Raw genomic sequence first — 19,687 nt, forward strand, 5'->3', positions numbered from 1 at the left:
GCCACCGGCCTACGCCAGAGCCACAGCAACATGGGATCTGAGTGGTGTCTGCAACCTACACCACAGCTCACGGCAACGCCGCATCTTTAACCCACTGAGCAAGGGGAGGGACTGAACCCGCAACCTCATGGTTCCTAGTCGGATTCGTTAACCACTGCACCACGACAGGAACTCCTCATTTTGATAATTTTTAAAAAATATTTTCTAGGGCTGCACCCACAGCATATGGAAGTTTCCACACTAGGGGTCTAATCAGAGCTATAGCTGCTGGCCTATGCTAGAGCCACAGCTACATGGAATCCAAGCATCTGGGACCTATGCCACAGCTTACAGCAATGCCGGATCTTTAACCCACTGAGCAAGGCCAGGGAGCAAACCTGAAACCTCATGGTTCCTAGTTGGATTCATTAACCACTGAGCTATGTCGGGAATGCCCTCATTTTGATAATATTGACTCTTCCAATCCAAGAACATGGTACGACTTTCCATCTATTTGTGTCATCTTTGATTTCTTTCATCAGTGTCTTATAGTTTTCAGAGGACAGGTCTTTTGTCTCTTTAGGTAGGTTTACTCCTAGGTATTTTATTCTTTTGGCTGTGATGGTAAATGGGATTGTTTCCCTAATTTCTCTTTCTGCTCTTTCATTGTTAGTGTATAGCAATGCCGTTGATTTCTGTGTATTAATTTTGTATGCTGCGACTTTGCCAAATTCATGGATGAGCTCAACAGTTTTCTGGTAGAGTCTTTAGGATTCTCTAGGTATAGTATCATGTCATCTGCAAATAGCGATAGTTTTACTTCTTCCTTTCCAATTTGGATTCCTTTTATTTTTACTTTTTTCTCTGATTGCTGTGGCTAGGACTTCCAAAACTATGTTGTTTGGCCTGGGGCTTCTCAGCACTGATGTGTGGGGCCAGATTTTCTCAAAATGGCCACTTGCAGAGAAACGCAGCTGCTGATGAACATTCCTGAGAGCTTTGCTTCCAATGTCCTCCCCCCACAATGAGCCACATTCAACCCTGTTTTCTTAGGAGGTCCTCCAAGAACTGCAGTCATGTTTGACCCAGATTACTATAGAGACTTTGCTTTGCCCTGGGACCCAGTGCATGAGAAAGTCTGGGTGTGCCTTTTAAGAATGGGGTCTCCATTTCCCCCAGTCCCATGGAGCTCCTGTGCACAAGCCCCCTGGCCTTCAATGCCAGATGCTCCAGGGGCTCTTTCTCCCAGTGACAGATCCCCAGGCATGGGAGTTTGATGTGGGGCTCAGAACTCTCACTCTTGTAGGTGAGTCTCTGTGAACCAGTTACTTTCCTGTCTGTGGATCTTCCCACTGGGAGGTATGGGGTTGCATATATCCTGTAATCAACCCACCACCTCTTGATGTGTCCTCCTCTTGTCTTCTGGAGTAGGATATCTTTTTGAAAGTTTCTGGTCCATTTGGTTGAAAATTGCTCAGCATTTGGTTGTAAATTTTGTTGTTTTTAGGAGAGAAATTGATCTCCAGTCCTTCTATTCAGCCATCTTATTTGTCTCCTACCCAGTTGATTCTTACCTAAAGCATTTCTTGATTTTTATTGAACTCTTGCATCACTTGCCAATCTATGCTAGAATATCTGTTTTTGTTTTTGTTTTTTGGTGGCATGGCCAGTCCAAAGCATGTCTATGGCCAGAGAATGAACAGCCTGTCACAATTGTAACCAAAGCTACAGTAGTGACAACCATGGACCCTTAACAAGCTGAGCCAGGAGGAAACTCCAATTCTGTCATTTCTTGAGAGTATTAGACTACAAATCAATGCTTATTGTTAGATTCAGCAAAGTTGCCCCCATCACTGACAATAATATGCAGTTTGAACATGTGTTGATTGACATTTTTATGTTAAAATGGAAGACACTGGTGAAACTATGAGGATGTACAATAGATCTTTATTCATTTTCCACTCAATTGCCAGTGTCCTGAGCTATTTCTTGTGAACTGGATGAGCATTCTCAAACTGGAAAACCTTCCTTCTAGCCTTCGTACGCTTTAAAATGCAAACACTAGACTGGCACCCATTTAATCGTTCACACATTTTATTCACCTGCCTCATGGTAGGCCCGGAAATCACTGAAGCCTTCATGCAACCTGCTCCACAGTGGTGCCAACAACCCTGGTGTAAACTCTGCAGGGACACCGAGCTCCAGTTTGTGGCGGTGCAGGAGGGGCACAGGGCGGTGGTGAACTCACTTGGACAAGGACACAAATAACCCACAGAGTGACTAAGAGTGCACAGCAGGACACCCAAGAGGTGAAAAGTCCGTTTTCCTTACTTCTGCTTTCAAATAATTGATTCTAAAAGCTGCCATGATTGGCCCCGCCCCCAGCCGGGATGACCGTTGGAACCCCACCCTCCACGCTGGCACCTGTGTTACTGGCTTCCCAAGCGGTCAGGCCTCAACAGATGCTCTGAGCAGCTGGAGGACAGTGGTGCGCATGCGGGGAGCCCCGCCCCTAGTGGGTGTGCGCATGCGTGCAGGGGTGGGGCCTTGCGGAGCTGTCCTTGGAGGTTGCTATGAAAGAGGAAAGCAACGGAGGATTGGGGTCCCCTGGGAAGATTTTATGGCAAGGTCTTCTCAGAACTTTTGTGGTCCTCTCTTCTTAAAACTAGGGGTTGTGAGATGAGCCCCTGGGATTTTAAAGTTGCAAACGTGAAATCCATTCATTTAGATATGACCCTTGTGAAAGAGTTTTGGAGAGCACCAGCCTAAGCACAGTATCTTCAAACTGGGGCAAGTGCTTTCACGCCCTTTGGGCTGCACTTTCTTGGGTTTCCTTAGTTTTTTTCTCCCCAGAAATAGTAGATGCTTTTTCCTAGCAAGCCTGATAGTTCCATTAAAGAACAATTCTAGTGAAGAATTTTAGACCTGAGAAACACTCTAAGAGCTACTGTCTCTTGGCTCCTCCATTCCTAGAGTTTTTCCAAATGAATTGATTCTGCTATAATGTTTTTACTTAGTGAGTTTTTTTTAAATACGTGGGGGTTCTTCAATAGATGTGGATTCATAGATGTTGCCTTTGCAGTGTTTTTGTTGTAACTTTGAGCAAGTTTTGACAGTTTGGGTCAATTCCAGTTGACATAGCATTCCCAAATTTTATTCTCCCCTCCTACTTTTCAGGAATATATTACACAATTTCAGTTGGAAAAAAAAATAGTAGTGGAATCAACGTACTGACTTGAGTTTGTTATACTTGCCAAAGAAATTTCAATCATCAGATTCTTTCACTGGTCATTCATTTCTACTGCATAGAATACCTCTGAAGATCCCTCACATCTAACACCACCAAAGGCTCTAAGCTCAGAGACTGAACATTCTACAAGACACAAACATTGTATCTCACCATACCGCTAATATTCCATGCTTGTGTAGAATATCATGTGTTTTCGGAGGTCTGTGATCCATATACAGATTTTTTTTTTCTCAGCAGTCAATACCACACCCCCAGTTTCTTGCAGGAATAGTCAGACATCATTGTCCAAAGGAGTTTTATCTATGCCCTTCTGTTGTCTGTCTCCCCAAGTTACATCTGGACTAATTTGATTATATCTGTGGTCTAGGATTTTGATATAGCACAAAAGTGATTATAGAATTGGAACTGGATAATTTTTCACAAGTTTTTGCAGGTTTTTATGTCAGTAGTCCAGAGAAGACTCATTGAAATTCTGTGTCAGAGCCATGAGTGAGAATCGTTTATTAACTACTGACTGACTAGACAAGAGGAGGAAGCAACAAGGAAACCTGCCTTTCTGGAGTGCCAGGGTACATTATCTTGCCACACTATTCCCCTAATATGAAGCTATTGGTTAATAATTTAAAGTTTTCCATGATAAATGCTCAAGTCATGAGAAATGTCTCCAAACTGTGTATTTTTTCAACACTTAGTTTTTTTTTTTTTTTTAAAGTTCACCATGATTTGCCTTGAATTGCTCTCACCTCATCTTCTCAGCTAAGGTCAAGGTAGAGTACACAGAATAGTTACCAAAGAGAATGAAAGAGAGAAGTGTTGCAGTTCTCATTGTGGCTCAGAAGTTACGAACCTGACTAGTATCCACGAAGACTTGGGTTCAATCCCTGGCCTCTCTCAGTGGGTTAAGGATCCAGTGTTGCCCCAAGCTATGGTGTAGATCGCAGATGTGGCTTAGATCCAGCATTGTTTTGCTGTGCCTGTGGCATGGGCCAGCATCTGCAGCTCCAATGATTCAACCCTTAGCCTGGGAACTTCCATATGCTGAGGTTGCAGCCCTAAAAGAAGAGAGAGGGAGGGAGGGAGAGAGAGAGAGAGAGAGAGAGAGAGAGAACCTGTAAGAAGACAGTTCTGTACTGCAGACCACTAAATGCCTTGGAAATATTAAAATGGATGAACACTGTGTAAGTCACTCCCTTCAAGTGGCCAAGAAAACACTCTCTGAAAGTACCAAACATAGACCATTTTCAAATTTAGAGTTAGAAAAAAAAACCCTTAGAAATCACAAGTAAATTGGTCAGGAGTTTAGAAATGCCTTTCCTACACAACTGTTAGAAAGAAGAGGAAAGAACCTGGGCCTGGCTTCAAAATTCAATGCCTTTCTTCAATAGCCACCATTTTGCATGCAACTTTTTTTTTTTTTTTGCAAGAAGCAAGAAACATTTAGCAGACAGTAAAGCTTGAAATTCAAGAGATTTGCTTGCAATCCTCTGAAGTCTTCACCTCTCATATCCCTTGACCAATTTCCTACCAATCTTCTTCTATGAAACACAAATACTCTTTCATTTTGACACATAAACCCAGTGCTGAATGATAGCTCTTCCAAATCCCATATCATCAAAAGAGGCTGAAGGTGTGTGTGTGTGTGTGTGTGTGTGTGTGTGTGTGCAACTAGGGTGTCTTCTATTAGAGCCAAGTGGCACATTCAAGAATCTTTAATCCAGTTAAGGATTCTTACAATGAGTAATTAAAAATTTAGTTTACTGTGCTATACTTTTTTTTGAAGAGTTGCCAGATAAAGTACGAGATCTAAGTTTAATAATAAATTTCAGATAAAAATGAAAAAATGTTCAGTAAAACTATGTCCAAAATATTGAATGGGAAATGATTATACTAAAACACAACATATTGTTTACCTGAAGTTCTAATTCATTTGGGTACTTACTATTTTAATTAAATACACCTGACCATTTTATTCTTTCCAAAACTTTTGATTTTACGGGGTGTAGAAATTCTTGTTCTGGAAGTCTACTCCCATCTAGAAAGGAATCTCGTTAATGTACGAAGAGAGTCATTGTAAACATCTGCAAATGTATTGAAAATATATTAAGTTTTAATCAGAGAAAACCCTGCATTTTAAAAAATGCAAATATATTGCATTCTAAATTCTTTGCATAACACATCTATGGAAGGATTTAAATAAACACTAGTTCCCTGTGGGAAAGAGGACTGGGTGGACAGGGGAAAGAGGTGGGAGGACGCATGACTCAACACTGCATATTCCATTTTGCACAATTGGATTGTGATCCATGAGAAGGTATTATTAGTTTAAAATATTAAATTATTTACAGGGAAAAAGTTAAATATTTAACAATAATAATTTCTGGTTTTGGACTTGTGGGCTGCACAACCACGTTTCTGATACACTGGGGCTCTCCAGAACAAAGGAATATTAGGCTGGTCCTGCTGGATATTGGTTGGAGCACAAGGACGTCTTCACTAGGAATTATATACCTACAGCCATGAACATATTGGATCTGCTGAGAAGATCCTAATTTCAAATACTTTGTTCCATGGCACCATCACTACAGAAGTGTTTATCAGATGATAAATTGTGAATTTTGTTCAGAAAGTCTAGCCTCTGTTGAAGTAAGTTAAGAGCCAGATAGGAAGCAGAGTGGGTTGAGGGACAAAAAATTGGGTTGATGGATAAAGAAGTGAAAGGAAACATCAAGTCAAACCTTGGTGCTCTGACTCTGAAAACCAATTCATAGATTGCCTGAAGAGGCACTCAACAATTTATGAGTGATTTTTTTTCTATTTCTTTAATTTTGTATCTATATGAGTGATAGATGTTCACTAAATTTATTGTGATGATCATTTTATGATTGTATGTAAGTGAAATCATTAAGCTCTATGCCTTAAACTTTAAAAAAACTGAAAAAAGAGAGCTAATGGATTGAGTTTTTTCTTTTTTTTTGTCTTTTGTTCTTGTTGTTGTTGTTGCTATTTCTTGGGCCACTCCCGCGGCATATGGAGGTTCGCAGGCTAGGGGTTAAATCGGAGCTGTAGCCGCTGGCCTACGCCAGAGCCACAGCAACGTGGGATCCGAGCCGTGTCTGCAACCTACACCCTTAACAAGAGGGGAAATTGGGTAGGGGGATACGCAAAGTCTTTGTATTATTTTGCAACTTACTCATACATCTAAAACTCTCCCAAAATAGAAGATTGATTTAAATACAAACATAAACAAATGAGTGAAGAAAAATGTACTGGAAATCATTGAAACGTCGCTTGTGATACGTGAACTTCATGGTATAGAAATAATTTTTCAATGGAGTTATTTTAAAAGTTAATAGGGGAGTTTCCGGTGTGGCTCATGGTTAATGAATCCGACTGGGAATCATGAGGCTGCGGGTTCCATCCTTGGCCTTGCTCAGTGGGTTAAGGACCCGGTGTAGCGTGAGCCGTGGTGTAGGTCGAGGACGCGGCTCGGATCCCGCATTGCTGTGGCTCTGGTGTAGGCCAGCGGCTACAACTCCAATTGGACCCCTAGCCTGGGAACCTCCATATGCCACGGGAGCGGCCCTAGAAATGGCGAAAAGACAAAAAAAAAGTTAATAGGAAGGTCACGTGGGATCAAGGCTGGGTTGGGGCGGGGTCAAGGCGCGGTGGGGGCGGGGTCAAAGCCTTGGCCAGGGCGGGGGCAGGGTCCAGGCCCAGGGCTGAGTCAGGCCCGGTTCAGGCCCAGGTCCACAACACTGACAATGGTCTCAGAGGCGAGGCTTCCGCAAGTAGGAGGCCAGCCTGCCGCCCTCCTCTGGCTGCAGCTGGTGCTGCTGCCGCCATGGTCGCCCACCACCACCCTAAACCTGCGAGGGTCCTGCGCCGACCCCGGCCCAGCTCCTGCAGCCGTGCGAGTGGTGGAGGGTGGGCCTCTGACTCCGGAAGCACAGCCATTGGCCTGGGCAGCCACAGGTGCGTGGGGGCCTCTGTGTGGGGCTGAGAAGGTGGGCCTGCAGGGCCTGAGGGGGCTTGACTGTGACCAGGGCTTGGTGCCCAGGGTCACTGAACCTCTTCTTTTGTTTGCGGTCAGGTCCATCTAACCAGGCAGCCCAGAGACCACCTTAACACAGGTGGGTCACAGGACCCCTACTGAGGGGCCTCTGGGATGGAAACTGCCCCAGGACCCTTGTGGGGCTGTGCAAGTGGGCACTGGCAGGGTCCAGCCTGAGGCTGGGTGGAGGAAAGCCCAGGACTGCTGAGTGAGGAGCCCTGAGTCCCTGGGGCCCAGGCCCTAGAGCAGGATGCCTGCTCTAAGGGCCCTGGCCTCACCCCTGCCCTCAGGTGTGGGTCCTAGAACCATGGCTGTCTTCATTAGCCCACTCCCTCTTATTTATTTAATTTTTTGGCCACTGCATAGAGTGTTTTTTAATCAGTTAATTTCTTTTTTCCGCTGCTGGCTGCAGCTTAATGTGGGATTCCCAGTTCCTGGACCAGGCATTGAACCCTGGCCGTAGTGGTGAAAGCACCAAGTCCTAACCACTAGACCACCAGGGAACGCCCACCCCTCTTATTTATAAATGGAGAATCCTGAGTCAGAGGCAGGGAGGGAGTGACTTTCCCCAGGTTGATGCTGAAGCTCAGTCTCTGTGGACATGCTCTGAATTGAATCTCAGAGACAGAGTTGTGGGTGAAGTAGAAAAGAACAGCTTTATTGCTTTGCCAGGCAGAGGGGGCCACAGTGGGGTAACAGCCTCAAGGCTGTGTGCCCCCACCTCGAGGGCTGAGTGAGGTTCAAAGAGCAGGGCTTGATCAGCTTGTAGACTTTCTTCGGATTGGTGGGTGGTGAGGTACTTGGGAGTCAACCTCATCCACCTTCTGGTTCCACCTTGTTTGGGTCTATGTGCTTGTGTGCAGTATATAGGTAACTTCTTCCACCTGGTGGGGTTTCAGTATCTGCAAAACATTTCCAAGGACATGGCTCAGAATATTATCTGTAGTCCTTGAGGAGGAGCTAAATATTCTTACTCTGTTTAATCGTTAAAATATTATTTTGCTTTGCTTGACTATTTTCCTTTCTTCCTGCACTTTTCCACTTCTCCAGGTAAATGTACTCTGTGACTAAAGTTTTCTACAGACAAAAGGCAGGCAGAGGACATGGGTGGGGGTCTATTAGGGGAGGCCTCATGGGGTCCTGCTAAGTTACACGGTCACACATCACCCCAGACTCCTGCCTGCAGATCTGCTTCTCTAAGATACTGGGGCAAAGTGGAGGGGCACCGGCCCTTAGAAGCTATGATTTGAGTGCATAATGTTGGCAACTTCAGAGACCTTGAGTTGTTGTGGTGTGTTAGTTCAGGGAAATAAGGCCTGGCACATGGCCAGCCCTTGGCAGACTGCCTCAGTGATGTCCAGCTCAGCGGAGATGCTGCCATGAGCTGTTGCCACCTTTGGTCACCCTTGGCATCTCACCACAGCCCTGGGCCTTCATGCTCAGAAAGCCTGCTCCATTGTGCTCTGCTGTCAAATTCTCAGTGGCAGCTGGTAAAGGCAGAGTCCAGGCAGCCGTGTCATTTTGGCCAGGCCACTGGACACTTGCCCTTGGTTTTCCCATCTGTGAAGTGGAGGGGGCCTCCCTGGTAGTGGCATTTGGGGTCTCACCCATGTCTCTATTGTAGGTGGCAGGGGAGTCTCCACAGTGTGCAGGAAACCCAAGGTGATGTGGCGGATCTCTGGTGGTCAGGATGTGGTGGCTGGCCAGTGGCCATGGCAGGCCAGCCTGATGTACCAGGGCTTGCATGTCTGTGGAGCTGTCCTCATCAACTCCCACTGGCTGGTTTCTGCTGCCCACTGCTTTCTCAAGTGAGTCCTCTTTCCTAGGGTGCCAGCAGAGGCACTGGTAGGGGAGGAGATGGAGGGGATGAGGAGTGAGGGTGTCCCACCCCGGCTCCTCTGGGCTTTCCTCTGGGGCTGTCTGTGGCCCACAGGTCCATGTCATTCCTGCCTTTGACCTGTGTACATTCTACCTGGACTGTCCTCCTGGCTCCCTTTCCCAGACCCTCCCCAGACTCTGTCCTCAGCCCCTGGGCCTGTCTCCCAACACAGATGTGCCCCAGAAGAGTAGCAGTGTCCATTCTGGCTGCCATGCAGTGTGGACCAAGCTCAGATCACAGTTTCTCAAGGTCCCCACATTTCCAGGTTTCTGAGTCTAGGCAGGGACATGGGACCTCATGTCTGGCAAGCAGCTGAATGGCTCTACTTTTTACTCTTGCAAAACTGTGTGCCCAGGAGGAATCATGGTCACTAGTGTGCATGTGGGAGATGTGGTGCCAGGCTGTGCGGGTGGGAGATGGGGCACCCTGGGAGAGTGATGTGGCTGCTCAGGAGTCTGACACACCTGGCCCTCCTGGGTCTGCTCAGTGACCAGCTTGTGAACAGTTGAGGAGGCATCCCCAGGGAGTTGGAACATCACAGCCCAGGTCTGGGAGCTGGAGCTTTGGGAGCTCAGAATCTGATCAGCACCTACTCTACGGGAGCAGCTGTGTTCAGGGCAAATGCAAGGTTCTGTTTCCTACACTCAGTTGCTCTTTTACCTTACAGATCTTTGGCAAGTGCTTCTAACTGAGCAGAGAAACAGCTATTGGGCAGGAGGGTGGTTAAAGAAGGGAGGGGTCAGGAAAATTGTGGGGCCATAAGGTGGGTTGTAGGAGCCTTGGGAAGGTAAAAGTAGAGCTGGGATCAATCCAGAACATCTCCTGTAAACACTCCAAGGGCCTTCATTTGATGAGCCCAGCAAAGACCTTTCCAGCACAAGGATTCAATGCTCCTCTGATTCTTGGATATGGTGGAGAAACCATATGTCTGAGGTTGTAAGTAGAATATCAGTCTCAAGAAAGAAGTGCTCCTGAACTTTAGGAATGCAGAGACCAAGGCTGGCACCATGGGGGGGTGCAGGGGTCCAGGTGGATGTCAGCAGTTAGATGAATATGCAGGGGAAGAGACCTAGCCCACACTCAGGGATGATGGTGACAGCATGCTCTTCCTCCTCCAGAAAATCCCATGCTCCAGAGAACTACCGGGTCCTGTTAGGAAGCACGCAGCTGTTTGAACACACTCAGCACACCCTGGAGATGTCCGTGAGCCAGATTGTCATGCACCCAGACTTTGAGAAGCTTCATCCCTTCGGAAGTGACATAGCCATGTTGCAGCTGCTCTTTCCTGTGAACTTCACTTCCTACATCATCCCTGCCTGCCTCCCAGCCCCTGGCTTGCAGCTGCTTAGTAATGCATCCTGCTGGATAACTGGCTGGGGGATGCTCAACGAGGAAAGTGAGGGGGTAGGGGAGAGGCTGGGATGGGAGGGCAGATAAGGGGGAAGCGAGGAGGAGGAAGAAGGGAAGGAGGACAGAGGAGGGGAGGAGGGAAGTAGGGGTGCCCAGGCAAAACAACTGCTGGACCTTGGTCCACTGTGCCTCATTTCCAGAGGACTGAACCATTCTGGTTCTAGTTCTGAAAGTGTGTGATTCTAAAATTCAGTGTTCCCTAAGTGCAAAGCTCTGAAAATCTGTGAATCTTTGACTGTTGGATGTTAAGAACTCAGGTTCTTGGAACCTGTCAGCTTCTTGATTTCAAGGCTTTAATCAGCTATAGATCTAAGATGGCTTGATTCAACTCAGAGGTCATGCTTGGGGCCTGGCCCCTTCTAGGCCACTGAGGAACCAAGATTTCCCATTGGAGGCACTTAGGAAAAATGGAAAGAAAACATTTTTATGACTTCTGACCTGTGAGCCTCCAAGGTCAAGTTAGAATGACTACAACTTAAGAGTGTTTCACTCTTTGAACCTCACTTTGCTCTTCTCCCAACCCAGGTCAGCTGTCTACTTTGTGGGTGTATTAGGTGAACTGAGTAACAGAAAAAGTTTGTGTTTTTCTGAGATTGAAAGGGAAGAAATGCAGGCAAAAACTCATGAGTAAGAGTCTTTATTAAAGAAAAGAGTGTTTATGGTTTGGCACAAGCTTATGTGGCAGAGTTAGGGGGAAAAGAATGTGTATTTGCAATTATTTGTAAGGTTGTAATTTGGTAGGTGTTTCTCAGGATAGGAGATCAGGAGAGGCATTTTGATCAGAACTTGTCTTCACTGGGTGGGATGTGCCAGCATTGCTGGCCCTTCTCAATAGTGTATCAGTAACAATCCCCAACCACAGGACAGACAACCAGGTCCCCAGCATTGTCACATACACACACACACACACACACACACACACACACACACGCACAGTCTGGTTCTTCCTTGAGGACAGGGACTCTGTCTTTCTTGTTTTAATATCCCAGCCTATGCCCCAGGGCCTGGCAGCGGGGTAGGTGGCAATGCTGCCACCCTGGTCCTGTAGACCACCCGTTCTTGCATGGACCTCCAGACTGGTCTGCTAGCTCCCACCCTGTGTGCCCTACTTTAGTCTCCACACAACTGCCTGAGTGTTTGCTTTGAAGCAGGTGTTGTGCCAGTTCCCTGCTCTTTCTCCTCAGTGCCTTCTCATTTATGCTTAGAAAACTGTCCAAATGTCCTACCTTGGCTCTCAGGCCCTGTGCAATGTTGGCCCCCATTCCTCTCTGCTCAGCTCCTACTGCACCCTCACCCACGCCATCCCAGCCACCAGGCCCCTTCCTGCCTTGAATATCCTGAGGCTGTCCCCACCTCAGGACCTTTACCTTGGCTGTTTCCCCAGCCTCACAGGCTCTCCCTGCTAATCTGGGTGACTCATTTCTTTGATATACAACTCAGCTCCTCCTCTGAAGAGTTTTCCTTGATGTGAAACCTAAAACAGGCAATGCATAATGTCACATTTCCCTGTTGTATTTCCTTACCACACTTCTCAGAGCTAAATAATCCTACTTATTTACTTCACTTACCCTGTTTCCCCAACTAAAAATGTTCCCCTCTATCACTAGTGTCTAAACAATAGCTAACCTGAAGACAGATGAATAAATGAGTGATTGAATGAGAGGATGGATGGGGGATGGATAGGAGGGAAGATGAGTGCCTGGAGGGGAAGATGGTTGAGTGGGTGGGAAGAGGGATGGAGAGAGTGGATATATTGATTGATGGAGGGAGAATGGGGAGATAGATCCAAAGATGGATAGGCCAGCAGATAGATGGAAGGCTGAGTGGATGAATGGGGCATGAGACAAGATGGGTAGATGATGGACGGAGGAATTAGTGGAGGGAAGGAAAGGTAATGATTGACAAGTGGAAGTGGAAAGGATGGTTTGTGAGAGGGTAGGTGGGTTGGTGAATGGTTGCTAAGCATCAGTGATTGGCATGCATTGGTAGGATTTGCCTGGGTTGGTGAATGGTTGCTAAGCATCAGTGATTGGCATGCATTGGTAGGATTTGCCTTTTTTCTTTATGGACTACGAGTGGTGTGGTCTATTGCTATGAGAGAGGTGGTGGGAATAGGATGAGTTTGGAAAAGTTTGAGAAACAGGGGAGGCCTTATTAGGCATAGGTAGAAGACTGATAGAGAGCTGAAAGCTCAGCTTTGCTGAGAAAACCCTATGATGCAGGGGTGGTGGTGAGCAGTAAGGCAGAAGAGCCTGTAGCTAAGCTCTAGCAAACTTCACTGACTTCCTTCTTATCCTCACAGCGCCTCTGCCCACACCCTTCCATCTCCAGGAGGCTAAGGTGGGCCTCATTGAGAACCAGTTCTGTAATCTGGTATATGGACACAGGCTCAGCAAGAACTTCTCCGTGTATGAGGAGATGCTGTGTGTTGGGGACTTCTCTACAGGAAAGGCCATCTGCCATGTAAGTGAGGTCATTTCCCTTCTTCCCTGGCCTGTTCTCAGGGCCTCAGTTTCCATGGTGGGAGGCTGTGTTGCCTCCACTCTCTTTGTGGAGACCCCTGGTACCTTCTGTTTCGTCCCTCTACCTATGTTCCCAGGCTCTATCTCTTGGTAGTGTCCCCCAGGCTAGCCCCTTCCTCAGCCCATTGCACAGGAGGACATCTACTACTGGCAGGACACTCCAGCAGCATCTATTCTGGAGGCATATTTTAAAACCCTTATTGAAATATACATACAGAAGAAGACATTCATACTCTTTCCCTAAGTGTGTAGTTGCATGAACTTTCACAGTGCTACACCCCAGGTGGCCAACACTCCTCTCCCCTTCTTGTCACCAACACTCAATGGAAACTCTCATCTTCACCTTAACACTTTATATTAGATTCTGAATTTTCCATAAGTAGAACTTATTTCCAGTTGTCAGATTTTCACGTCTTAACATTATGTTTGTGAGGTCCATCCACACTGTCACACGTAGGTATAGTTTGTTCAGCCTCATTGCCCTGCAAGACACTATCGTGTGAATTGAATTCGATGGGCAGTTCTGCTCTCGATGGATATTTTTGTAGCTTCCAAGTTTTTCATTTCATTTCACTTCCAGAGGTTTTCTATTTGATTTCACAGAATCCCCTGAGGAGAATTGTTAGATTAAAAGCTATCTGCATGTTCAGCTTTGGCAGATGTTACCAAACATCTCCGGAGGGGTTGCACCAGTTCCACACATTCCAGCAGTGGCTGAGAGTTTACAAGCTCACCAACACTTGGCGCTTTCCATCCTTCCTAATGGTGATGATTTATTGTGGTTTGCATTTTCCTGATGACGGATGAAATATACTTCCGTACGTTTACTGCCGTTGAATATCTTCTTCCTAATTTACCTTCCGTTTTTTTCCCCCTGTGTCTTTTTCTTTAGGGGCTCTTGGTACATGTGTCTATTATGTACATTCCAGACATGAGTGTACTGTTGAATTGTGAAGATGTCTATCCACTCTCTGTAGTGTCCTATTTTAGAAGTGGGCAAACAGGCCCAAAGAGGGAAAGCACTCCCATAAAATAAGGAGGGCCTGCGTGTTCTGACTCCAAGCTTCACCTGGCCTCCAGGCCTTCACCACATCCCCTCAGGGCCCAGCACCCTGAGCTGGCATTGGGTGCCAAGCTCTTACACAGATGGCATCGTGGAGTGGAGGGCAGAGGGTGAGGGTTCTGGAGTTAGAGGCACTGCTCTGCCCTTGGGTGTTCTTTTCACCATCTGAGCCTGTGTCCTATTCATGGTGTAGGAGTCTGAGGCCTCCTTCATGGGACTGTTGAAAGGGTGGTGTAGGGGGTTGGATAGTGTCCCCTAAATTCGTATCCATTTGGAATCTCAGGATGTGACCTTCTCTGGAAATAAGTCTTTGCAGCTGTGATTAGTTAAGGATCTTGAGATGTGACCATTGTAAATTTCAAGTGGGCCCTGTACCAATGACTTGTGTGAAGAGGGCTAGACACAGAGACACTTGCTTTCAGCCTTCCAGCTTCCAGAACCGTGAGAGGATACATTTGCATTGTTTTTATAGTTACCCAGTTTGTGCCACTATGCCTTGGCACCCCAGGAGATGCACACAGGAGGGACAAGATGACTGGGATTGTGACTTTGGCCTAGCCCATGAGAAGGCCACATGGATAGCTATCTTCATGGCAGGCCAGTGAGCTGCTGGTAGAAGGCAGACCCATATTTCTTGGTTCCCAGTTCTTAAACAGTAGTATAGATTTGTAGCTGCCTGGCCTGGTCTGGCCTCCTCACAGAGCCAGCTCCACCCAGAAGTGGAACAAGTGTTCAGCCCCCACCCTTCCCAGTCCACATCCGGCTGTCACCATGGACCTCCCTTACAGCCTTGTCCACCTCCCTTCTCCTGCAGGAATTATGCCAGTGGAGCTCAAGGCCAGAGCCTTGTGTCTGCTCACCTGCTGGATATTCATAGTGCCCCTCGACCCCACCCTTCCTCTGGTTTCTCTCCTGAGCTGGACACTCGGGAGTCCCAGCAAATGACCCCCCTCCTGCCTCCCCTTTCACCTACCACCGCCTGACTGAGAGATTCCACCTAGATTCATCTTCTGCCATGTCACCTGCTCTGGACCCCACCCTCCAACCTGGGGCTCCCACCTCTCCCCACAAGGGCCCCTCCCTCTGCACAGGGGGTCCAGAAACAGGTCTGAGGAGAGAGAGCCTGCCAAGGCACTCAATGCTCAGACTGTGGGGCAAGACAGACCTGGTTCCATTGACTTCGGTTGTGGCCTTAGCTAAGTTTCCTCACCCATGAAATGGAATTGCTCATGGCCTCCACTGAAGAAGGTTCCTATAGAAATGCAGCACTGTGCCTGGCATTCAGTAGGTACTTAACAAGTTTTGGCTTCCAGTCTCCTGACCTGGTTTGCCTCCCTCTCTCTGGATTGTACCTGGCTTAGACCCAACCTCTTGCTGAAGGTGGAATTCACTGCTCCGGCCCTGCCCAACACAGACACACACACACACACACACACACACACACACACACACATACATGCATGCACATGCATACACATGCAAGAGTGCACACGCAAGGTTTGCTTTGTATCTACAGTAGTGCAAACTGTAGCTCACGTTTCATGTGATACCTTAGATTTGGGGTTTCTCCCTTCTTCCCTTCCTTTCTTTCTTCCTTCCTTTTCCTTCCTTTCTTTTATTCCTGCCCTACCTGCAGCATATGGAAGTTCCCAGGCTAGGGGTTGAATGGAAGCTGCAGTTTCCAGCCCTTGCCACAGCCACAGCAATGCCAGATCTGAACCACTTCTAGGACCTATGTCACAGCTTGTGGCAATGCCAGATCCTTAACCCACTAGGCAAGGCCAGGGATTGAACCTGCATCCTCATTTGTACTAGTCAGGCTCTTAACCTGCTGAACCACAATGGGAACATCTCTTAATTTTTTAAAGACCTCCAGAGTCCACCTTAAAGAATATAGAAACAATAATGAAAAGTCAGGTAGCGCAGTTAACCTTGGAGGAAATTTATTCGTTTAGTCGCATCACCACCTCTCAAGGGGCGCCCCCTGAGGCTATGAGAGCTGTACCGACATCTGCCCTAGAAAAGTGGATGCAGCAGAACAGATGGTCCCAGAGGAGGCTCTCTCCTGCCTTCTGAGAGCTCTCCAGGGGTCAGGAGGCTATTGGAGCCTGACTCAGAATCCGTCATCATTTCCGCAACTGCATGGGTCCCCTGTGTGAATCCCTGAGGGCTGCAGTGAACAGGGAAAGGCCTTCCACTGGCCTCACACAGCTGGGAGGGGGTCCACCGTGCAGAGGGCTGAGGCCACCCCAGGTGGGGACCACAGAGGGGAAGGGCTGAAGTAATGATGGCACATTCCCAAGAAGGTGCCTTACTTGGAGCTGCTGTCACAAATCCCCTCCAAGTGAATGGCTAAACCCACGGAAATTTATCTTATATTTCTGGAGGTCAAAAGTCTAACATCAAGGTGTTGGCCAGGTGGGTTCCTTCAGGAGGCTTTCCTAGGGGAGAATGTTTTCTTGGTTTTCCCAGCTTTTTAGAGGCCACCCTCATTCCCTGGCTCACAGCATTTCCGTCCTCAAAGTGCAACACCTCTGCCTCTGCTTCCGTCACATCTTCTGCTCTGACTCTGACCTCCTGCGTCTCTCTTTCCTTATGAGGATCTTGATTACATTGGACCACCCAGAGAATCCAGGAAAACCTTCTTAGCTCAAGAGCCTCAACTCCATCACTGCTGCAGAGTCCCCTTTGCCACATGAGCTAATAGCCACAGGTTCCAGGGGTGAGGATGGGCATCTCTGAGGGGTGTTTTTGGCCAGCCACACCATGTACCCTTCGCTCTCCTTCAACCTGCCACTTCCCCCACCCCGCCCTCTCGGCTGGAGATCTTGCTTGTTTCACTGAGAACCCCAAAGCAGCCAATCAGACTAGAGTCATTCGTCCTGACAACCCTACACACCGTCTATCCCAGCGTCTTCCCTCTCTCCTCAGCCTCAAGTTCCATCCCTGCCATGCCCAGAGTCTCTCCTGCTCCATGTCCTCTGACGCCCCTTCCACGGCTCCTGTGTAAATGCGCACCATCTACTGCTCAGTTTCTTTACCTCCCTTCCCCCAAAGACTCCTCCCAACAGTCCTGAATCTAACCCACTCCACCTAGGAGTGTCCCCAGCTTGCTATCCAAAACCTCAAGGCCACCATCCCCAATAGCTTGTCTCACCAGAACCGCCTGTGGATCTGAGTCCTCCTCTCACTTGGCACTTAAGCAAGTCTCCCTCCTGTTTCCTGGGCCCAGGCACTCACCAGATGCTCTGCTCTATGCCTGGTCCCCTCCCCTCCCACCTCTAAATGCTGGGACCCCAGGGCTCCATGCTCAGCCTGCTTCTATCCCTCTGCACTTCCCCCCATGGTTAATGACAGAAAGGCTCAGATTTGACAGGTCCTATAGGCAGCTTCAAACTATTGTTCCAAATCTGACTGTTCTTACCACCTGGCCCCTCTCTATCAGTAATCACTCCTGTAGCTGCCTCCCAGCTGGTTCATTCTCCACACAGCACTGGACTGATCCAGGCACTAGACATGACCTAGACAGTTCTCCATGGGGATCAAATCCTACCCTCTGCCATAGGCCCTGAGACCCCTCGTCCCATATACTTTCCTCACTCCCCACATGTCACTGCTCTTCCTCCCACCCACCTGGCATACCCCTCCTTCCCTGGTCTGCACTTACTCCTCCCAGTGCTCCTGCTTCAGAAAGTTCAGTTGTTTCCCGCTTGGAAACTCTACCTTGTGTTTCCTAGTGCAAGAAGAGTAGCCTTTCACCTCCACTTGATGAAGTGCCCTTCCCTTCCTGTCCTGACCCTCCCATGGCTTGTTTCCACATGTCACATCTGCCAATGGCAGGCCTGTTGGCTTATTTACAAAAGCACCACAAAGGAGGAGACCCTGTGCCCAGGGCAGAGGCTTCCTGGTTGCTTGCTGCACATGTTGGATGGGTAAGTGGAGGAGCAGCAAGCGTGACTATGGCCCCTGCCCCTCTACCCCCAGCCACAAGGACCAGACCCTCCCTTTGGCTGATGACATGAGGAGATTTCCAACCAGATGGCCCTGCCCTGAGAGCATGAACTCTAGTAAGTCCCAGCAGATTTCTTTCTAACCCCCACCGACTCCCTGAGCAATACAGGTTGCCTCTGCCAGGCCAGGGTATGGGCATCTTCTGAAATTGCTCAACCAAGGTGTTGAAAGTAAACCAAATGACTAAATGAATGAAAAATGAAGAGGGTCCAGGTAAGGGGTGTGCTGGTGCAGCCCAGGGTCTTGCAAGAGCTGAGGTCTGCAGGGGCTTGAGCTGGCCAGCCTCCACACCCAGACCAACTCTCTTGGGCACTGTGGGTGTAGCTGTCCCTTCTCTTCCTTGGACAGTGCCTTGTCAGGGATATCCAGGCTGTCTCTGGGCACAGGCGTCCATATGATCATAGATTGAAACCTGTGATTGTCCTGAGGTCAATCAGGGGCCTCCTAAAACATGATACCATTGCCTCCCTGCATGGCTTAAACAGGCTGGTCTGCTGTGGGATGCTGGTGTTTGGACCTTCCCAGAAGTCCACCTGAGGGACCGTAGATGGCAGAGACTCCTCTGACCTAACTCAGTTGCTCACAGTAACTCCCCTCTCTTTCCTAGGGCGATTCCGGGGGGCCCCTCGTCTGTGACCTCCTCAGTTCATGGGTTCTGGTGGGGCTGGCCAGCTGGGGCTTGGACTGCCGACATCCCACCTACCCCAGCATCTTCACCAATGTCAGCTACTTCTCCCATTGGATTGACGAGATCCAGAAGTGCACACCCCTCCCTGAGCCCATGGCCCCTCCTCCTCACACCCAGGTTCCATCCCAGTCTCTGCAGGCTGCTGGCTCGCCTGGGCCTGGCACAGCCTTTGTGCCTTCAGAGACCTGGACCCTGCTGCTGTTTGTGCTCTGGGTCCCGTGGCAGGCCTGGTGCTGACCCGCCAAGCTCCTGTGCTCCTGTCTCTGCCTCAGAGTCCAGTCTCTTCTCTGGAAACTGCGGCCCCTCCCCCCCCAGCTCCATCAGCTTTCCATGGCCCCATCTTGGCATTTCCGTCCAACAGTGGCCACCCCACAAACCAAGCCTGCAATCCCAAATAAACAAATGAAAGACTCCTCCTGCTCCTGCCTTGGGGCCCTACAGCCCCTCCTGACCTCCATCCGTACCTCTTCCATTGAGGTCCACTGTCTGACTCCCTGGACAAGGAAACAGGCCCTGGCAGAGAAGCTGTCTCAGGAGGAAGGCAGGGGTGAGGATGCTGGTGGAGCCCAGCTGGGGACAGAGAGGATGTCTTCACTTGCAGGCTCCATCCTGTGGTAGGAGTGTACAGGCTTTCAGAGAGAGTACATCAGTCAGCTCCAGCTGCCATCACAAATCCCATGGGCAATGGGGCTTAAACAACAAGAATGTATCAAGTAACTGTTGAGATCAAGATATGCGCATGGTTGGTTTGCCCTGAGGCCTCTCTCCTTGGCTTCTAGATGCCCATCTTCTGCCTGTGCCCTCACATCAGCATCCCTCTGTGTGTTTCTGGGT

At 48.4% G+C, this 19,687-nt stretch overlaps 1 protein-coding gene across 1 annotated transcript; it reads left to right on the forward strand.

Moving 5' to 3' along the window:
* Positions 1–2,344: 2,344 nt before the first annotated feature.
* Positions 2,345–19,090, forward strand: LOC146396376 (putative serine protease 47). The gene is made up of 6 exons (XM_084995492.1): positions 2,345–2,518; positions 7,054–7,201; positions 8,905–9,088; positions 10,278–10,555; positions 12,872–13,032; positions 18,773–19,090. Exons 1-6 carry the CDS (start codon positions 2,345–2,347, stop codon positions 19,088–19,090), a joined length of 1,263 nt encoding a protein of 420 aa, XP_084851618.1.
* The last annotated feature ends 597 nt before the right edge of the window (positions 19,091–19,687 follow it).

Source organism: Sus scrofa, chromosome 14 (assembly GCF_054392235.1).
Source record: "Sus scrofa isolate SSC_HxYL_T2T_F1_AM1 chromosome 14, Sscrofa_HxYL_maternal_Yorkshire_Landrace_v2.0, whole genome shotgun sequence".
Classification (NCBI taxonomy): domain Eukaryota; kingdom Metazoa; phylum Chordata; class Mammalia; order Artiodactyla; family Suidae; genus Sus; species Sus scrofa.

What these genes read in the sequence shown, in the direction of transcription:
- LOC146396376 (XM_084995492.1), top strand. Translation starts at nt 2,345, where the DNA reads ATGATTGGCCCCGCCCCCAGCCGGGATGACCGTTGGAACCCCACCCTC. An exon ending in ATTGGCCTGGGCAGCCACAG is followed by an intron (nt 7,202 to 8,904) that starts GTGCGTGGGGGC and finishes TCTCTATTGTAG; the next exon opens with GTGGCAGGGGAGTCTCCACA. An exon ending in CAGGAAAGGCCATCTGCCAT is followed by an intron (nt 13,033 to 18,772) that starts GTAAGTGAGGTC and finishes TCTCTTTCCTAG; the next exon opens with GGCGATTCCGGGGGGCCCCT.